Genomic DNA, 16645 nt, shown 5'->3' with positions numbered 1-16645 from the left:
ATTTTTGAAGTCTGGGACTGGCTATCTTCCAGCCCTTACTTGTCACCTATGACGTGTGGCCACTGTATAGGACAGTGTAGAGCCAGAGCCACACCTCTTCCCACGCAAGCACCAGGGCAAGCAGCCCCAGCCACATGCCAGCTGCTGAAGAGGCATTTGCTAGGCAAGTGCCAGGGTACCACTTTTGTATGACCCACTGGTGCTGTTGGGGCCGGCCCTCTTTTGCTCCTGGATTCTTGCTTTCTGGACTTCTGCAGGCCCAGCAGCAGAGGCCACCCATTCAGCACACGTTATGGAGCCTACTATGTGCCAGGTCATGGGCTGCAGAGGGGAAGGATCAGGCTTCTGCTGTCAGGGACCGTGAGGGATGCTCTAGTTAGCAAAGAATGACAAAGCAAAGGTGAGTTGTAGTTAGAAAGGCCTGGGAGGCAGCCTGAGTATGCTTATGAGTGTTCAGTTTCTGACACCCATGGAGAGGTCAGACAGAGTCTGAGCGAGAAGGTAGGGAGTGGGGCAGAGGTCACTAGCTGTCTCTCAGTCAGAATGTATTTCAAGGGCTGTGGATGCACCTCAGGATAGAGTGTTTGCCTTTATGCAGGATGCCCTGGGTTCAGTCTCCAGCACTATATAAACTGAGCGTAGTGGCACAGACTTGTAATCCCAGCACTTGGGAGATAGTGGAGGAGGATCAGAAGTTCAGGGTCATCCTTGGCTACGTAGCATATTTGAGGCCAGCCTGGACTACATAAGACCCTGGCTGAAAAAAGAAATGAAGAATGTATGTTAGTATTTTAGCATCTTGTCTGGCTGTACTGGAGCACATACGCTGATGAAGTACAGTCCTGAATACAGCCTTTGACAGCAAGTCTGCAGTAAGTGTCCCAGGAGCCCTCCTGCATGGTGTGGCTCTTGTCCTGCCTACCTTGAAACCCTTGCCTGTGACTTTCTTTCTGCATAGGGTTGGGCCAGACACTGTCCAGCACCACGCAGCCCCAGGCCTTACCCACGACAGGCGAGGACGAAGGGGGCAAGCCGGAGGCCAAGCAGGTGGCCCTCATCGACAGTTCCTACCTGTGCCAGTTCTGCCCCAGCAAGTTCAGCACCTACTTCCAGCTCAAGTCCCACATGATCCAGCACAAGAAGGAACAGGTGGGTGGGCGTGAGAGCAGAGGCCACAGCTGCCCATTTCTGAGCCCAATGGTACTGGGGTCCCCGGTGCTGCCTGCAAGGGGGCAGGGATTAGGCGAGCCTTTTCCATAGTTCTTTGTCCTGGAGATAGATTCCTGGAGGAATGACAGACAGTTAGGTTAAACCGTTAGGAAGTCTGTCATCTGACCTGGCAGGAAGCTGAGCTAGGGCAAGCACTCAGCTCAGGTTCAAGGGCTTTGTGTCTTGTCTTGCCAGCTCTAATGGCTGTCATCATAAGGTATGGCCTTGTGCTCCATCATGGCTCACCTCCTGCTTGCTGCCCCAACCCCCTGTTTTGTAGAGACAGGTTCTCACTGTAGCCCAGGCTGACTGGAACTGGCTGAGTAGACCTGGCCAGCCTCAAATTTGCAGAGCTCTGCCTGCTTCTGCCTCCTGAGTGCTGAGATTAAAGGTGAGCACCACCATGCTCTGTGCTCTATTTCTGACCTTTGCAGTGTGTGTGTGTGTGTGTGTGTGTGTGTGTGTGTGTGTGTGTGTGAGCGTGCACGCGTGCGTGCATGCACAAGTGCCATGGAGAATGTGCAGGTCAGAGGACAACTTGTAGGAGTTGGTTCTCTCCTCTTCCCAGAAATTGAGGTGAGAGTGTCAGGTTCAGTGGCAAGTGCCTTTACCTGCTGAACCATCTCACTGTCCCATCAGGGTCACCCTTTGTAGGAAATCCAGTCATAGTATTTCTCATGAGCAATGGAGGCCTTTCCTAGAAGAATTCTCTACATTCCTTATGGATCAGAGACAGTTTTGTTTTGTTTTTGTTTTTGTTTTAAGACAGGGGCTCATGGGGCTGGAGCTGTGGCTCAGTGGTTAAGAGCACTCAGTTCATTTCCCAGCACCCACATCAGGTGGATCACAACTACCTGTAAGTCCAGCTCTAGGGGATGACGCCCTCTTCTGACCTCTGAGGGCACCTGTACTCACAGGTGCACGCACATATGTGCTCTGTGGATGACCCTGAAGTTCTGTCCTCCAAGCGCTGAAATTGGGCTTCATGCATGCTAGGCAAGCCAGCTACCAATGGGGCCAACCTGGCTTTGTTCCCAGCTCCAGAGCCCTGCTCTTATCATGTAGGAGACTATTAATATGCATACAATAATAAAGACAGACCAATAGTTACGGTTTTATTTCTCTCCTATCAAAATCAGCCTGGAATTAGCAGTATTGGGCTTGTCTCGCAGGCTAGGCATGTCATCTGGGGCCAGGCTTCTGACTCTCTGCTCTAGTATCCTTAGCTTGTGGTGTTCACCCTCAAAGCTGCAGAACGCTTGCTGCATCTCCATCTACCACATTTACATCCCAGTCAAGATAAATGCAAAAGGCAGAAGGATTCCTGCTAGCAGGCTTTTGCCATTTTGTTTTGGGAGGGATGATCTCCCCAAAGACGGTTGCCTGCATACCATTGCCAAGAAAGGTGCGACATGGCTGTCATTCGATTCAAGGCCATCGGAGGACCAGGGGTTTCACCCTGTCTGTTGGTACCCGGGGCAAATTGGAGTTGACTTCGTTAAGAATAAAGAGGGTTTGACATTCTGTAAACACCTGAGAAATACTGATGACTGCTTGAATTTTCAAAATATTAAAAGCATATTTCTTATAGAAATGCGACCACACATATGTCAGAATGTCACATAGTTCATGAAAGAAGCAATGGAAATGACAACACAGTTCACAAGAGTATGTGATACATGCCTTTTGCATTTGACTGTCCCCACATCAGATGGCTAAGGTAGACATAAATTTCATTAATGTCTCATCCATAACCTTTGGAGTTACCTCTTCTACCTAACAACAACAACAACAACAAACAAAATCCCTCCCATTAGGAACAGGGCCGTGGCTCAGGGGCCAAGCACTTGCATGTGCAAGGCACTGAGTTACATCCATAGCATTGCACACATATACACAAAAATCATGTCTATTGGATTTCTTTTTTGACAAATTAGCATTGAACTTGAGAGTCTGTGTCCTAAGTCAATACTAAATAGTCAAAACTAGCCATGTCCCCAAAGAGCAAGAGGACCCAAGGGAAGTTTGTTGGGTAGCAGTTCCAAAGATGATCCCCAGACTAGTGTTGTCTGAGAATATTCCTATTGGGAGTAAGTAACATGTCTGGGCCACCAACATCTGCCAAGTCCGATGCCCAGGTGGTACTGCCTCTCAATTTTTCTCCTCCTCCCCCCTCTTCTCCTCTTCCTCCTCCTCTTTTTATATGGAGTCTCATATAGTTCAAGCCAGCTGTGAACTCATCATGTTGCTAAGGATAATCTTTTAATTTTTAAAGATTTATTTACTCTATTTTAGGTGTATGAGTGATTTGCCTGTGTGTATGTATGTACATCGTGTATAAGCCTGGTGCCCTGGAGGTCAGAAGAAGGCATTAGATTTCCTGCAACTGGAGTTATGGTTATGAACTACCATGTGAGTGCTGGGAATTGAACCTGGGTCCTTGCAACAAGTGCTCCTTACCCTCCTAACAGCTGAGGTATGGCTCCAGCCCTACCGCTTGTGATCTTGGACCTTTTCTTTTCCTGCCTTTTCTTCCCAAGTGTGCACCACTGCCCTCAGCTAATGACGGCCACTCATTGGAGAGCCATGACATTAAAAGGGTCTAGTGTCACCCTTCACTGTATTTTCAGGTCTTGGGTAATTTTTATAGACACAGTCAGGCTTCACAAAGCCTTAGGGAAAGGTAACTGGCCAAGAGAAGAGAACCCTGCAATCATAGTGAAGCCAGGAACTGAGCCTGGGCCACAGTCTATGATCCTCAGGAGGCTCATCCAAGAGAATCTCAATCCAAGGCCTGACTGAGCTACAGAGTGAGTTCCAAACCAGCCTGGGCAAACTTAGTGAGCACTTCTATCAAAATAGAAAGTAAAAAGAGAGCCAGAGAGAAAACTCAATGGGAGGCTGCTTGCCCCGGGTTTGGGAGGCCCTGGTTTCATCTGTGGGGACCGGGGAACAGGGGCAGGTTGTTCATAGCAGTGTTTACAGCCTCACGCTGGGGTCACCACGGGTTGGGGTAGCAGTAGAGGTGACTTCCACCTCTCACTCCCAGTGTCTTCTCCCAAGGTGTACAAGTGCGTGGTCAAAAGCTGTGCCCAGATGTTCCCCAAGCTGGACACCTTTCTGGAGCACATCAGAAGCCACCAGGAGGAGCTGAGCTACCGCTGCCATCTCTGTAGCAAGGACTTCCCCTCGCTGTGTGACCTGGGCGTGCACCAGTACTCCCACAGCCTCCTGCCACAGCACAGCCCCAAGAAGGACAGCACCGTCTACAAGTATGTGTGCATGCCACCAGCCACGCTGGATCAGTGGGCAGGGAGCCTGGCTCAGGCTGCTCAGGATCAGCGACATATTGCAAAAGGAAACTGAGGCTGAAAGCCGGAGTCCAGCCTGGAGTGTCTGAGTGTTTTGGCGCAAGTGGGAAAGAACGATACCGACTCCTCTTAGACCACTCTTCACTTCTCAGCATTTATCATAGAAACAACCTTGAAAGGGTGACTAGGAGCCAGAAAGACGGCTTAGTGAATACAGGTGCTTGCTACCAAGCCTCACTGCCTGGGTTTGATTCCTAAGACCCAACATGGTGGAGGGAAAGAATTGTTCTCTTGCCTCCACTAGCACATACGCGCACAAAATAAATAAATATAAAAGAAAAGAAAAAACAACAACAACAACAATATTAGCTGGGCATAGTGGCCAGCCTGGTCTACAAAGCAAGTTCCAGGACAGCTAGGGCTGTTACACAGAGAAACCCTGTCTCAAAAAAACAAAACAGAGGGAAAAAAAAGTTGAGGGCTGGAGAGATGGGTCAGTGGTTAAGAGTATTTGTGGGTTTTTGTTTTGTTTTGTTTTTTTGAGCTGAGGATCGAACCCAGGGCCTTGCGCTTGCTAGGCAAGCGCCCTACCACTGAGCTAAATCCCCAACCCAAGAGTATTTGTGGAGGACCTAGGTTCAGTTCCCAACCCACACATGGTGGTTCACAACTGTCTGTAACAGAAGAGGGATCTGGTGCCCTCTTCTGGCCTCTGTGGGCTCCTGCAGGCACAAGGTACACATAAACTCACGCAGGCTCACACACATACACAGAAAACAGTCTTAAAAAACTAGCATTCTAGGACTGGAGAGATGGCTCAGCTGTTAAAAGCTAGGCTTACAACCTGGTCTTCTGGGTTCTCTTGTCAGAAATGAGGTTGCCACATAGATCTTGAGCTTTTTTCTCCCTGAAGCTGTCCATTCTGTCATCACTAGTCTATAGAGTATCCTCCTGTGTTTTCTGGGCCTCCTCTAGACAGGGTGTGTTTTGCAGATACTCACCATCATGCTTCTATGAACCTTGGGCTTTTTCCTGCCCATTTGCTGGCTGCTAGTTGAGAGCAGGTGTTTCACAAACAGTCCTGAGCCTATGGGGACAGGTGGTGACAGGTATCTATATGGGACACCTTCCACTAAATATTTTCATGTTGGAGTGGCTTTTGTATTTCATATAAACTTATACCTATGGGATTTGTCTGGTGACCTCTGTGACCTCAGAAACTTCTGGGTGAGGCTTCTGGGATTAAGATAAGTAAGTGCAGGTCTTTGAGCCAAGATCCTTGTTGCTCAGGGAGATGGGTGTGTGAACAAATGCTTTTTGTACACTATGCTGAAATGCTTCCAACCTGCCTTCAAATAACTCAGGAGGCCACTGCTTCAGGGTTGCCTGAGGGCAATGACAAGGACTATGGAGCCACTTGCCAGTGCTCAGATCCCAAGCTGACTTGGGCCAATGCTTGACTTTGGAGAAAGTGTTGAACTGCCATCAGCCTCAGTTCCCTCACCTGTGGAAAGGAGTCCTGATGATGCTTAGCCTGTTAGAACAGGACCTGTCGCCATGTCACCGCCCTCCCCTATCAATATCGCATGGAGTCCTGGCTGATGTCACTGCACAGCCAAGGATGACCCTTGATTACTTTGTCTCCACTCCTCTCAAGTGCTCCTATGTAGCCCAGGCTGGCCTTGAACTCTCTATGTAGCTGAGGATGACCTTGAACTTCTGATGTTTCTGTCATTACCTCCTGAGTGCTGGGATAACACCTGTTCCACCACACCTCGATTATGCAGTGTTGGGACCAAACCAAGAGCCTTGTGGGTGTTAGGCAAGCACTCTACCAGTTCAGTTATATGCCTAGACCTCCCTCCTCCGTCTTTTGTTTCCAGTTAGGGTCTCCCAGGCTGACCTTGAATTCCCTATGTAGCTGAAGTTGGCGTTGACTTTGAAGTGACCCTCTTGCCTCAGCTCCCTGAGAGCTAGGATTATAGGCCAGTACCACTGTGCCTGGCTTTCTCCTGGATTCTTTGTAAGGGTCAAATAAGAGAATTTACCAAGCACGTAGACATGTCCTTGGAACACAGGAGGTGCTCAATGAGAGATCACTACAGCCGGGCGCTAGTCTATAGAGTATCCTCTATAGGTGGCGCACACCTTTAATACCAGCCCTCGAGAGGCAGATCTTTCGGAATTCGAGGCCAGCCTGGTCTACAAAGCGAGTTCCAGGACAGCTAAGACTTAACACAGAGAAACCCTGTCTCAAAAAAATTAAAAAGAATGAAAAATAAAAATAAAAACTAAAAACATCACTACAGTCCTCTTTGTTCAGCTGTATGCAGAAACCCGGGATGACAAGGACACGAGATGATGTGTCTCTCTCAGTAGGTAGGTTGAGCTTGTGTGATGGTCACATCATGTTTGTAGAGGTCCAGGCTTTGGCGATTGGTTGCTGTGTGTCCTTGGAGTTGAGTAGACTTGGCCTGCCTATGGACTGTCCCCAAACCACTGAAGTGACCCTCAGTCCTGCCACTAGATGTATTCCTTTGTTTGTTTTATTTTCCTTTTGTTGTTTGAGTCAGGGTGTTGCTACATAGCCCTTACTATCCTGGAGCTTGGTATGTAGCCCAGGCTAGCCTCAAATTCACAGCAGTTCTCCTACTTCTTCCCAGGTGCTGGATTATAGGTGTGTACTACCACACCTACCCCCACCTCCTTATTTTCCTTTTGAAAACAAGATTTCTTCCCTGGCATCACAGCACATGTAATCCCAATACTTGGGAGGCAGAGGCAAGACGTCAAAGCCATTCTTGTTCACACAGAAGTTTGAAGCCAGCTTGGGCCCCATGAGTCACTGTCTCAAAAATTTTTTTAAAATATTTATTGATGTTATTTGCTTCCTAGTTACAAAAGGCATTTTTTGTTAAATACAGAGAAAAGGATCTTTTTTTCTTTAATTTGTTATTGTTGTTTGCCCATGGAACCTAGAAGTGCCCTGAAGCTAGAGATGGTTGTGAGCTGCCGTGTAGGTGATGGGAGTCGAACCTGGGTCCTATGGGTGAGCAGCCAGTGTTTTTAACCACTGAGCCATCTCTTCCACCCTGATTTTCACTTTTAAAGACATCGTCTGGCTACCTTGGGGGATAAGGGACTTCAGGGGTCAAGATGAGGCAGGGAAACCAGAGAGACTCTACACATGTCTCAGCAGCTCACTTAGGGTGGAGCATGTCAAAGAAGCGTGGACACATTTGAGAATTCCATGTAGGAGTTTGCTTCCTGAAGCTGGTTTTGGGAAAGCAAGAGGAAGTCTCCATCCTTGCTAGAGCGCATCTCTCTCTCCCTTCCCACTTAGGTGTGTCAAGTGTGTGAATAAATACTCCACTCCAGAGGCCTTGGAGCACCACGTACAGACAGCCACTCACAGCTTTCCCTGTCCACACTGCCAGAAGGTCGGTGTCACAGCATCTTCCTCACAGGGGGCCTGAGAGGGACAATGACCTGACTGAAGACTTTGGATAGCCAAGTGTGGTGGTGCACGCCTTTAATCCAAGATCTCGGGAGGCAGAGACAGGCAGATCTCTGTGAGTTCGAGGCCAGCCTAGTCTACAGAGCCAGTTCCAAAATGCTGTCTCAAAAAAAAAAAAGAAAGAAAAGAAAAGAAAAAAGAAAAAGAAAAACCTTTGGATGATCATTCAGAGGCAGAATTTGAGTTGTCTAGCATGACATCAGAGAGTTAAAAGGGCTTTGTAGAGAGGGACTGACACCTGACTTGGGTCTTGAGGGATGAATAGGAGTTTATGAGGCCAAGAAAGAAAGTTTTGTGTAGGAAGAACAGCTTGGGTGCCAACTCAGAGGGAATGTGCTTTGGCTGGGCTCATGAGTGCTTTGAGAGCGGAGAGGTCCAGAGGGCTGTGTCTGACCCTCTGGCCTCCAGCTCTGTGGGCAGATAGGATGATGTTTCCATGGAGCTCGACCGCAGGGTCCCTGAGCTCAGAAGGTGGAAGCTGGTGAGGGAAGCTGGCCTCCCACAGTCCTGTCTTTCTCCAGGTCTTCCCCTGTGAGCGTTACCTGCGGCGACACTTACCCACCCATGGCAGCGGTGGCAGGTTCAGGTGTCAGATCTGTAAGAAGTTCTTCCGGAAAGAGCACTACCTCAAGCTGCATGCCCACATCCACTCAGGTGAGTGCCCTGCCCACCCTCCCCTCTCTGGCCTGCCGCTCTGGCCCTTTTCCATCTGTAATGGCTCTTCTCTGAATCCCTCTTCCTGCCCTCCATACGGATCTCCACTCTTCTTCCTCACCTGTGAACATGGGGCTCCACCATCTCACCTGTGAACATGGGGCTCCTGACACCTCACCTGTGAACATGGGGCTCCACCACCTCACCTGTGAACATGGGCTCCTGACGCCTCACCTGTGAACATGGGGCTCCACCACCTTACCTGTGAACATGGGGCTCTACCACCTCACCTGTAAACATGGGGCTCCACCATCTCACCTGTGAACATAGGGCTCCTGACACTTCACCTGTGAACATGGGGATCCCATCATTTCACCTGTGAACATGGGGATCCCATCATCTTACCTGTGAACATGGGGCTCCACCACCTCACCTGTGAACATGGGGCTCCACCATCTCACCTGTGAACATAGGGCTCCTGACACTTCACCTGTGAACATGGGGATCCCATCATCTCACCTGTGAACATGGGGCTCCTGATACCTCACCTGTGAACATGGGGCTCCACCATCTCACCTATGAACATGAGCTCCTGACACCTCACCTGTGAACATGGGGCTCCACCACCTCACCTGTGAACATGGGGCTCCACCACCTCACCTGTGAACATGGGGCTCCTGACGCCTCACCTGTGAACATGGGGCTCCACCACCTCACCTGTAAACATGGGGCTCCACCATCTCACCTGTGAACATAGGGCTCCTGACACTTCACCTGTGAACATGGGGATCCCATCATCTCACCTGTGAACATGGGGATCCCATCATCTCACCTGTGAACATGGGGATCCCATCATCTCACCTGTGAACATGGGGATCCCATCATTTCACCTGTGAACATGGGGCTCCACCACCTCACCTGTGAACATGGGCTCCTGACGCCTCACCTGTGAACATGGGGCTCCACCACCTCACCTGTGAACATGGGGCTCCACCACCTCACCTGTGAACATGGGGATCCCATCACCTTGAGAGCAGAAGTGAAGCCAGGTTGTGGTGGTGCATGCCTTTAATCTCAGCACTTGAGAGACAGAGGCAGGCAGATCTCTGTGAGTTGGAGGCCAGCCTGGTCTACAGATTGAGTTCCAGGGCTACACAGAGGAAAAATAGAAATGAAAACAGGAAGGAAGGAAGGAAGGAAGGAAGGAAGGAAGGAAGGAAGGAAGGAAGGAAGGAAGAGAGCAGAGGTGAGCCCTAGAGCAGGTAGTAGGGACTTGACTCTGCTCCTCTAGACCAGCCTTGCTAGACTACCTCTTGTAGTAGGTGACTGTCCTACAAATTCCTACCCCCAGCTTGAGGTATAGAAAAGTTTTTCGTTTGTTAAATGTTTATGGAGGAAGGAGAGATGGTATCTCACATAGCCAAGGCTGACCTTGCACGTCTGATTCTCCTCCCTCTACCTCCCCAGTGCTAGGATTATAGGTCTGTGCCACAGGATTCAGGTATGCGTGCGTGCGTGCGTGCGTGCGTGTACGTGGCATACATGTGCGGTCAGATGGCAGCCTTGGGTGGGTGTTACTGCTTACCTTCAACCTTGCTTGAGGCAGGCTCTCTGTTGTAATGACCGCTGTGTACACATGCCAGCTTTGGCCTTTAATGCCCAGGGATTCTCCTGTCTCCACCTCTCATCACCCTTTAGCCAGACAGGATGACAGATGCGTGGCCCCCTCCTGGTTTTACGGTGAGTTCTGGAGATTTGGACTCAGGTGCTCACACTTGCAGCAAGCATTTTATCCACTGAGCCCTCATCACCCCAGTCCCAGGATTCACTTTTATCTTTTTTTTTTTTTTTTTTTTTTTTTTTTTTTTTTTTTTTAAGATTTACTTATTTATTATGTATACAGCCTGTATGACTGCAGGCCAGAAGAGGGCACCAGATCTCATTACAGATGGTTGTGAGTCACCATGTGGTTGCTGGGAATTGAACTCAGGACCTCTGGAAGAGCAGTCAGTGCTCTTAACCTCTGAGCCATCTCTCCAGCCCCCACTTTTATCTTTAAAATAAGTACTGGATGGCTGTGGTATACACCTGTAATCCTGGCTATTCAGGAGGCTGAGATGGGAGGGCCCAAAGGTTTGAGATAAGCCTGGGCAATAAAGTGAGTTTCTCTTTCAACACAATACCAAATAAAAACAAATTCCTACATGCTAGAACCTGCAGGTCACAGTTTACACAGTGCTCCCAGCTCCCTCCCTAGCTACTGCCTACTTTGAATGACAGATTAGAAAAAAATCATTTATGTGTTTTTGTGAGTTTATGTCATGTGCATAAAGTACCCTCAGAGATCTGAAGAGAGTGGTACATGCTGGGCGGTGGTGGCACGCGCCTTTAATCCCAGCACTCGAGGCCAACCTGGTCTACAGAGTGGTTAAGAGCAGCTCAGTGGTTAAGGGCACTGGCTGCTCTTCCAAAGGTCCTGAGTTCAATTCCCAGCAACCACATGGTGGCTCACAACTGTAATGAGATCTGGCACCCTCTTCTGGCCTGCAGGCACACATGCAAGCAGAACACTGTACACACACACACACACACACACACACACACACACACACACACATATATAGGTTTTTCGAGGCAGGGTTTCTCTCTGTAGCTTTGGAGCCTGTCCTGGATCTCGAGCATGTAGCCCAGGCTGGCCTCGAACTCACAGAGATCGGCCTGGCTCTGCCTCCTGAGTGCTGGGATTACAGGCATGTGCCACCACCACCCAGTAAAAATTTTTTTTCTTTTTTGTTTGTTTGTTTTGTTTTGTTGTTTTTATGAGACAGGGTTTCTCTTTGTAACTTTGTGCCTTTCCTGGAACTCACTTGGTAGCCCAGGCTGGCCTCGAACTCACAGAGATCTGCCTGGCTCTGCCTCCCGAGTGCTGGGATTAAAGGTGTGCACCACCACCGCCCGGTCATAGTAAATTTAAAAAAAAAATTAAAAATTAAATTAAATTAAAATAATTATATATATATATATATATATATATATATATATATATATTTAATTAGAAGTATACTTTAAAGCTAGGGTTATGGTGTGGTGCTTTCCTGGCAAACATCAAGCCTTGAGTTCCATGGTGACACATTCCTGTAATCTTAGCACTTGAGAAAGCTGAGGCAGGAGGATTGGGCATTTCAATCCAGCTTGGGCTACACAGTGAAACTTCTCAAAAAACAAACCAAACCCCTCCAAATTCTCTGTGTCAAGTCAGGAAGAATAAGAAAAGCTCCTCTTTCTGGGCAGAGCTTTTCTTATTCTTATTCTTATTTCTTATTTAATCCCAGCACTCGGGAGGCAGAGCCAGGTGGATCTCTGTGAGTTCAAGGCCAGCCTGGTCTACAGAGTGAGATCCAGGACAGGCACCAAAACTACACAGAGAAACCCTGTCTCGAAAAACAAAAACAGGGGTTGGGGATTTAGCTCAGTGGTAGAGCGCTTGCCTAGCAAGCACAAGGCCCTGGGTTCGATCCTCAGCTCCGGAAAACAAACAAAACAAGAAAGAAAGAGAGACAGAGAGAGACTGAGAGAAAGAGAGAGAGAAAGAGAGAGAAGAGAAGCTCCTCAGGGATTCATGGACCCATGTGGTGGTTTCATGCCCCCAGGTGAGAAGCCCTACAAATGTTCAGTGTGCGAGTCTGCGTTCAACCGCAAGGACAAACTGAAGAGACATATGCTGATCCACGAACCCTTCAAGAAGTACAAATGTCCCTTCTCGTGAGTAGGGGCTGCCTTGTTTATGAGGTTAGGGGGTTAGATTACCTTGGAGGGCCAATATGGAAGGCTGGGCTGAGGCCCTCTCCATGTGTTGGGGCCCTGCCTGGCGTACTCCCCAGGCCACTCCCTTGGATTGACAAAGGCTGGTGCAGGCGCTCCGGTAACCGATGCCTTTGGGTTCCAGGATGCACACAGGCTGCAGTAAGGAGTTCAACCGGCAAGACAAGCTGAAAGCCCACATTCTCTCCCACGCTGGTAAGAGGGCTTAGTCAGCGGCCTGTTGGAGGGACTGGCTAAGATAAGCTTCCTGAGATACAGCTCTCAGGAGGAGGAGCAGGCATCTGTGGGATGCATATTGTCCCGGCCTGGTCTAATCCAGACAGCAGGTTTCTGCTCATGTGTTCATGGGAACTAGAAGCCAGGTCTGTGTTGGGGACCTTGGCACAGCAAAGGTGAATTAGATGCAACCCCAGTCCCAGGGGAAGTAGATGTAAACAGCTAAACTGGACAGTGTGCAGTGACATAGAGGTGTGTGTCAGTGCCTTCCAAGATGTGGCCTCCAAGCCACCTTCCCAGGGCAAACTAGAATGTTTATCAGCATCCCATCCACCGTCCATGCCCATCCTCCATCCACCATCCATGCCCATCCTCCATCCACCGTCCATGCCGACCCTCCATTCACTGTCCCTGCCGACCCCCCACCCATTGTTAGTGTGTACCCAACATCCATGGTGTATCAGTGTGGCATCTTCCCCTTAGTGTAACAATCAAAAATGTCTCCAAAAAGCCAGCCTGGGTGCTACCAGCTTCTTGCTGGGTGGTCTCAGGCAAGTAGCTGCTCCTTTTGGGCCCCCAACCCTAGGAGGCTAAAGGGTGAAGGCATTTACAGAAGGAGCCTGGCCCAGCAGGGTTAGTGTGGAAATCAGGGAAGTCCTCCATAGAGTCTAGCCTGAGGAGAGAGAGGAGCTAGGAAATTGTTTTCCTGGAAGAGAGAACAAGTGTGGGCCCCTTGGATAAGGAAAGACCAGAGGAGGGAGGGGCCGGAGCACAGACACACGGTGGATGAGGGGCTGGGCAGACTCACCCTGATTTGTAGGAAATGGCCTCAGAGCCGGGTTTGGGTACAAGCCTCTTACTATTTTGTGCTTTACAAAGACATCTCTCTCTCTCCCATTGGCAATGGCCTGAGGGGCACAGGTGAGGCCAGCAGCCCAGAAGAGGTGGCTGCCTCTAGTTATCCAGGGAGAGGTGGTGGTGTGGCCTACAGAGTTCACCAAGCTAGGATTATTTCAGGCATGGGAGCAGGTGCAAAGGCCCAGGGACAGGAGGACACACAGTGTGGTAGAGTGCCAGGGACGGTGAAAGATGCCAGTGGAACCAGCTGAGGCCTGACCACACAGATCCAGAGGCTGCAACTCTCGCTGACAGCCCCTCACTCCGCAGGCCTGAAGCTCCACAAATGTGGGCTGTGCAGCAAGTCCTTCAGCCGCCGAGCCCACCTGGCGGAGCACCAGCGCGCGCACACAGGCAACTACAAGTTCCGCTGCGCAGGCTGTGCCAAGGGCTTCTCACGACACAAATACCTCAAGGATCACCGCTGCCGCCTGGGCCCCACCAAGGACAAGGACTTGCAAGCCCGGAGGCCTCCCCGGAGGAGAGCAGCCCCGCGTGGTGGTGGCAGCATCGTGGGTGTGCACAAGGAGGAGAACCCGGTGCCCGACCCGCTGGGGCTGGAGGAGCTAAAGGCTGCAGGGCCCGCACCCGAGGCTGCCCCTGGCAAGCCACCCTTCGAGCAGGATGCCGTGCTGTCCATCGTGGTGGGCGGGGACCCGGAGCTAGTGGTGCCCGGGCACACCGAGGGTTTGGGCTCCAACCTGGCCTTAGCCGAGCTGCAGGCCGGGGCTGAGGGTGCATGTGCCATGCTTGCTGTCCCGGTCTACATCCAGGCGTCAGAATGACCAGGCTGGACTTCCCAGGGGAGGCCAAAGGCACAAACCTTTTTGGAAGTTACTGCATCAACCCTATCCCATAGCTATCTTCCTGTGCCCCGCGACCAGCTAGGGAGCCCTGCAGCACTCACAGGGTCTGAGGCAGGCACCGTAGCTCCAGGGTATAGCAGTGCTAAGAGAGATGGCCAGAACATGAGGTTCCCAGGGGCTGGCTGGTGGAGGCTGGTACTTGGGCCTCCTCCAAGAGAAGGCAGAGTGATTCTACCCACCCATCCAGGCTACCTGGGATGGCCTCAGGTCACACTGCCCTTTATGCTGGCTGGGTGTGGTTGGGGTCCTTGTGTGTTGAACCATTACCAAAACACTTTCTGATGGCGTCCTTAGAGGACTGTGTGAGGTAAGTATGTAAGATATCTAAGTATCTAAGCCTGGGGCTTAGAGTGTAGCTACCAGCCAGACCTGGCTTCAGATTTGCCTGTGTGACCTCAAGCAAGGCACTTAACCTCTTTCTGCTCCATTTCCTCACCTGTACAACAGGACTTAATATAGTACTACCTCTTAGAGTGTCCTGAGGACAAAGTATGTTGAAATGTGCAAAGGACTGCACATAGTACCCATGGCTTGGAAAGTGCTCCATAAATCTCAATAAATGTTTTTATCCACGAGATGAGTCCAAATTGTTTGCTTTCTAGCCCTGGAGGGGCAGTGCTCCCCTCTAAAGCACAGGCCTCATGAGGGCTGTAGTCCTCACGCCGTAGCCAGCCACGGAGAATCACACCACGGAGAATCACAGAGGAGCAGGCTTGCCCAGACGGGTGGTAATTCTCACAGTACCAAGCACTCAAGAAGCTAGGGCAGGAGGATTTTGAGCTTCAGGTCAGCCCGAGTGACAGGCTGCCAACCCCCCCTCCCCACCCCACCCACACACCACCTCAGGGGCAGACCTCCTGGTGCTCCCCAGAGGTCGGCTCCCCGAGGAGGTTTATACTTGTGTGTGGAACGGCAGAATCCTGGCCCTTCCCCCCATGCTGTCAATTCAGATGCTTTGATTATAGGCAGAAGCCCCTCTCCATACCCCTTCCTCTAGGGGTCCCCTCCATTCCCGGCTAGTCCAGGTGGGAGGCAGGGTAGGAGAACAGGGCCCTAACTCAAGTGTTTCCATTTCTCTTCACACCTATCCTCTGATTTCACACACATTTCTTCTGTTGCAGAAGGGGAAACCGAGGCTCAGAAAAGGACCCGGGCAGGGCACAGGAGAGTTGACTGATGGCTGAGTTTCCTAGAAGTATCATCCTCAGACCTGAGCTGAGACCCAAGGCTGGAGCTCAGAGCCAAGCCTGGCTTCCCACGTGTTCAAGGAGGATGGGGAGGGGCCCTGCAGGAGGGACAAAGCCAATGGGGATGGGTGAGGGCCCCACGGCCTGTCTACAAAAGAGCCAGGGGACTGGTGGGGACGGGATTTGTGAAGGAGATGACATTTGAGCTGGGCCTTTGTTTTGGTTCGCTTGATTGGCTGGCTGGCTGGCTAGCAGGCTGATTTTCTGAGACAAGGCCTCACTCTGTGTAGCTCAGGCTAGCCTGGAACTCAGTATACAGCCCAGCCTGGCTCCAAACTCCTGAAAGTCATCTTGTCTCAGGCTCCCAAGTGGCGGGATTACAGATGTGGCCCACCATACCTGCTGCTACAGAGTGCTCTGGCGGAAAGACAGGGAGGGCAATTATGGAAGAAGGTATGATGTTGGGGCTGGTGAAGGGTCCAGGGTGACTAGAGATTGGGAGGAATACGTGGAAGGTGACAGCTGCTGATTCAAGCTTTCATGCAATGGACACTGCTAAGCTGCTCAGGTGCCCCAGTTGTCAGGTGTGTGCTATTGCTTCCCTGAGTTCAGAGTTGAGGACGCAGAAGCACAGAGAGGCAGAGCTCCTTGCCTAAGCTCACACAGCCCTGCAATTTGCAGAGCTGGGGAGTCGAGCCAGCATGGCCTGCCTCCACATGCTCCCAGCCACTATGCTCTATTGAAATATGAGTTGATGATGAATGAGAGAGAGCCTTAGGTATTAAGAAATTCGGCTTTTATTCTCTACACATCAGAGGAGTCCTGGAGGTAGAAAACCTGTTTTTAGATTGGAGGATGAACATTCAGGGAAATGTTAACACACCTGCTTCCCACACTCAGCTAGAGCTCTCTTCCCAACAGCACTCACATGTGAACGTATTTTTCCAGAAATCATGAAAAAAACAC

The 16645-nt window shown here is 50.4% G+C and overlaps 1 protein-coding gene across 3 annotated transcripts in view; it reads left to right on the top strand.

The window, feature by feature from the left end:
- The window catches only part of Znf341 (zinc finger protein 341), a 33937-nt gene extending 18858 nt beyond the window's left edge, over window positions 1–15079 (top strand). For 2 of the 3 annotated variants that reach the window (XM_036185848.1, XM_036185849.1), the window contains 7 exons: window positions 959–1149; window positions 4273–4481; window positions 7864–7960; window positions 8559–8691; window positions 12342–12453; window positions 12638–12708; window positions 13897–15065. In XM_036185848.1, coding sequence (XP_036041741.1) covers window positions 959–1149; window positions 4273–4481; window positions 7864–7960; window positions 8559–8691; window positions 12342–12453; window positions 12638–12708; window positions 13897–14411 — 1328 coding nt within the window. In that variant the 3' untranslated portion in view covers window positions 14412–15065. Of the gene's footprint in view, window positions 1–958; window positions 1150–4272; window positions 4482–7863; window positions 7961–8558; window positions 8692–12341; window positions 12454–12637; window positions 12709–13896 lie in introns of all 3 variants that reach the window. The other variant, XM_036185847.1, reaches the window with a different exon arrangement.
- The last annotated feature ends 1566 nt before the right edge of the window (window positions 15080–16645 follow it).

This window comes from Onychomys torridus, chromosome 4, assembly GCF_903995425.1.
Source record: "Onychomys torridus chromosome 4, mOncTor1.1, whole genome shotgun sequence".
NCBI lineage: Eukaryota > Metazoa > Chordata > Mammalia > Rodentia > Cricetidae > Onychomys > Onychomys torridus.
This window is presented reverse-complemented; position numbering and strand designations above follow the sequence as displayed.